Source organism: Ursus americanus, chromosome 19, assembly GCF_024610735.1.
Source record: "Ursus americanus isolate L20-20 chromosome 19, mUrsAme1.1.p, whole genome shotgun sequence".
In the NCBI taxonomy this organism is placed as follows: domain Eukaryota; kingdom Metazoa; phylum Chordata; class Mammalia; order Carnivora; family Ursidae; genus Ursus; species Ursus americanus.
In genome coordinates, this window is record NC_142145.1 from 58,842,647 (window position 1) to 58,846,930 (window position 4,284).

Here is a 4,284-nt window from a genome sequence, read left to right on the forward strand (position 1 = left end):
CAATGTCTAGGCTCTTAAGAGGCCTGGTGCTCCACATCCAAGAGATGCCTTGCAAAGAATAAGTCACCTAACATTTATCGGGCTTTGCCACTTATGAATTCTCTTCGGTCCAATATTTGACAATCATACCAGTAGCTGTGATTTTCAGGATCTTTCATATGCTGGCAATTGTTCTAGGCACTCTATATTTACTCCATGCCCACAGCCACTTGAGAGGTAGGTTTTACGCTTGTTTACAATGATGGAACGAAAGCTCAGAGAGAGCCAACGGCATGCCCAAGGTCACCCAGCTAGGAAATGCTGGAGGCAGGTATTAAGCCAAGTGCATCAGCACAAACTCATGCTATTTTCACTACACCACGTTGCCTCTCTGGGCTGTTGTCTTAGGGTGGTAACTAATGTTGAAATGAACCTTTAGATTGCTGGGCAGCACTTGACTACATCATTCACTCAGATGCTTGCCTAAATGGCTCAGCAAACACCAGTGACTCAGACCAAGTGAGTTTGCTTATGACTTCAGTCATGTAGAAAGAAGACTTTGAGTCACTGAAGGTACTGATATCCTCAAGTGGCCAGGAAAAATCTGCCATCAGAGCAATGAAATGGGGATAACTTACTATTCATTCATTTGACAAATTTTTACCGAGCACCTATTATGTGCTAAGGACCAGGCTTACAATCACACACACACACAAACACACACACACACACACTGAATGTTGATAGAGAGATTTAGAAAAGACTGTCTTCAGAGTGGAGAGGCAAAGAGGGTCTCTTTGACAAATGACATAGAAGCTAAGGGGCGCCTGGGTGGCACAGCGGTTAAGCGTCTGCCTTCAGCTCAGGGCGTGATCCCGGCGATATGGGATCAAGCCCCACATCAAGCTCCTCCGCTATGAGCCTGCTTCTTCCTCTCCCACTCCCCCTGCTTGTGTTCCCTCTCTCGCTGGCTGTCTCTCTCTGTTGAATAAATAAATAAATCTTTAAATAAAAAAAAAAGAAGAAGAAGCTAAGATCTGAAAGATGAAGAGGAGGCACGCATGAAAAAGACAGGTGATGAACATTCTAGGCAGAGGAAATGGCAGGTTTTGGGAAAGACCCTGGCTTGGTCCAAGCACAGAAAGGGTAGTGTGGTTACAGCTTAGACCCTAAGGCAGAGAATGGTGAGAGATGACGGTGAAGAGGTCAAAAGAATACTTTCACATCCTCTCAAGGGTCAACCAGCTTTAAAAAATGTGCCAAGATAAGGCAAGGGGGAAGAAAGTCTTTTTAAATGGTACTGGATCATCTAGGTAGATGGGAAATATTAATCTCAACCCTCATCTCACAGCATGTATCAAAGGAAACTTAAAATGGATCACAAACCTAAAATTTATAGCTGAACTGTAAAATTTCTAAAAGAAACTAGGAGAAAATCTTCGAGACTTCGGGGACGTGAAGATTTCTTAGGACACAAAAGGCATCAATCTTAAAAGTAAAAGAATGATAAGTAAGACTTAATCCAAATATAAACTTCCACTCTTCAAAATATATCATTCAGAAAATAAAACTGCAAGCCATAGCATGAGAAAAAATATTACCAAGACATATATCCAACAAAGGTCTTGTATCCAGAATATACAAAGAATACTTTGTTTACTCTTAAAACATAGTGACAAGAAGAAAAAACTAATCATAATAAATGAGTAAAAATTTGGACAGACACATCACAACACGAGATATAGGAAAGGATAATAAGCAGATGAAAAGATTCTCAGCATCATCAGTAATTAGGAAAATGAAGAGTAAACCACAGGAATTTTAGGCCTCAGTAGAAGGCCTAAAATTAAATATTGACAATAACATTTATTGGATGTTAAACTCCTCGACTTCTGATGAGAACCTAAAATCTTACAACCACTTTGGGGGCACCTAGCTGACTCAGTCAGTGGAGCGTGAGACTCTTCATCTCAGGGTCAGGAGTTCGAGCCCCACAGCAGGGGTAGAGTTTATTTAAAGATAAACAACTTCAAAAAATCATACAACCACTTGGAAAAACAGCCTTCTGGTTTCTTATGAGCTGAACATACACTTACTATATAATCCAAGAATTCTACTCTTAGGTATTTACCCAGGAGAAATGAAGACCTGTGGCCAAAATAACCTGTAAATAAACATTTATATCTACTTTACTCACAACTGCCAAAAACTGAAAACACCCAAATGTCCACCAGTAAATGATTGAATAAACAACTGTGGCATACCCATACCATGAGATATTATTCAACAATAAGAAGAAACAAACTGCTAATACCCACAAAAGACATAGGTTAATCTCAGAAGCAGCATGCAGAGCTAAAGAATTCAGGCACAGAAAAGTTCGTACTGTATGATTCAATGGATATGAAGCTCTAGGAAAGATACATCTAATTCATAGCGACAAAAATCAGACGCTTGCATGCTTGGGTGGAGATAGAGGGATTGGCTGGGAAGGGACTGAAGAAACTCTCTGGGTGATGGAAATGCCCTATATCTTGACCGGAGACATGGTTACGTGGGTGTATATATACCTTTGTCAAAATTCCTCAAACTGTCCAATTAAAATGCATGCATGTTATGGAACTAAATTCTACACCAATAAACCTTATTTTACAGTAAGTTCTTTATACATTTCCACCTTGATCTTATCAAAGTATTATGAAAAATACAAAATAGATGCAGGAATGAGGAATCACGTTCAAAGTAACACTTTAATCCACTATAAATCATTGATGGCTTAAATAAACACCTTGAATCTAAATTAAAAGGCAAAATTAAAACCACTTTAATTTATAGAACCTAAGTGTGATATCGCTTCCCAGAGGCAATAACCCACAGAATCCACAAATCAAGAAAATAAGTTCTCTCACAAGTGTACCTGTTCCTGAAACTCAGTCCATGCCCCAAATTGTGATCTTTTACTAGTGAAACCAGAAGTCTTCTTTAAAGTTTTCCAGATTCTTTTTTTTTTCAGATTTTATTTATTTATTTGAGAGAGTGAGAGAGCACAAGCGGGGTGAGGGGCAGAGGGAGAAGCAGAGTCCCCTCTGAGCAGGGAGCTGCACTCCAGGCTCCATCCTAGGACCCCGGGATCCTGACCTGAACCGAAGGCAGACACTTAACCGAGTGAGCCACCGAGGGAGCTCCAGATTCTTTTTCCTTTAGGTTCCACCATGATCGTTTCCTCTCTGTAAGTAAAAGTTAATAAGTCCTTCCCTTTAAAAAGAAGCTCTGCTCTGTGCCATTTGATCTACTGATTCTGTTTTTTTTCTTCCACTGTCTTGTTAAAGATATGGCCATAATTATACTTGTGACTCCAAATCCATCGTGTGCCTGACTTCATGAAAAAACCTGTTTCTGTCTGAGATGCTTGATGGCACTTTGTACCTCCTCCTTCCTCAAGGTGTAAATGAGGGGATTGAGCTGAGGGGTGATCACCGTGTAGAAGACGGACACCACCTTGTCCATGGAGAAGCTGGTGTCTGCCCGAGTGTAGAGGAAGATACATGGTCCGAAGAAGAAGCCAACCACCATGAAGTGGGCTGAGCAGGTAGACAGGGCTTTCTGGCGCCCCTCAGCTGACTGTTTTCGAAGAGAAACCAGGATGACCGTGTAAGAGGTGACCAAAGCCAGGAAACAGGTGAGGGAGATGGTTCCACTGTTAGACACAATGAGCATTCCCGTGAGGTACGTATCTGTGCACGCCAGCTTGATGACAGGGGGCACGTCGCAGAAGTAGCTATCAATAATGTTGGGGCCGCAGTAAGGTAGACGAATGGTCAGGACGGTCTGCACCAGAGAGTGGACAGCAGCCCCCAACCAGAGAGCAAACACGAGCTGTACACAGACCCTGATGTTCATCACATTGGGATAGTGCAATGGAGCACAGATGGCTACATAACGATCATAAGCCATGATGGTCAGCAGAAAGATCTCAGCACAAGCAAACAGATGTAGAAAGAACAGCTGTGCGATGCAATTATCAAAGGAAATCGTCTTTCTCTCCAAAAGCAAGCCCTCTAGCATCTTGGGCACAGTGACAGATGAGTGGCAGATGTCAATAAAAGACAGATTGCTCAGGAAGAAGTACATGGGGGTATGGAGACGTGGGGTAAAAACTATAGTAACTATGATGAGAGTGTTCCCCAAAAGGGTCAGTACATACGTGATGGAGAATGCTACAGAAAATAGTACCTCCAGCACCCAGTTCTCAGTGAGTCCCAAGGAGACAAATTCAATCACTCTTGTTTGATTTAGAGCATCCAT

General features: G+C 41.8%; 1 protein-coding gene across 1 annotated transcript; it reads right to left on the minus strand.

Moving 5' to 3' along the window:
* Positions 1 to 3,357: 3,357 nt before the first annotated feature.
* Positions 3,358 to 4,284, minus strand: LOC148108524 (olfactory receptor 4E2-like). The gene has a single exon (XM_087870007.1). The coding sequence runs from the start codon at positions 4,282 to 4,284 to the stop codon at positions 3,358 to 3,360; it is 927 nt and encodes a 308-aa protein (XP_087726133.1).

What these genes read in the sequence shown, in the direction of transcription:
- LOC148108524 (XM_087870007.1), bottom strand. Translation starts at nt 4,284, where the DNA reads ATGGATGCTCTAAATCAAACAAGAGTGATTGAATTTGTCTCCTTGGGA.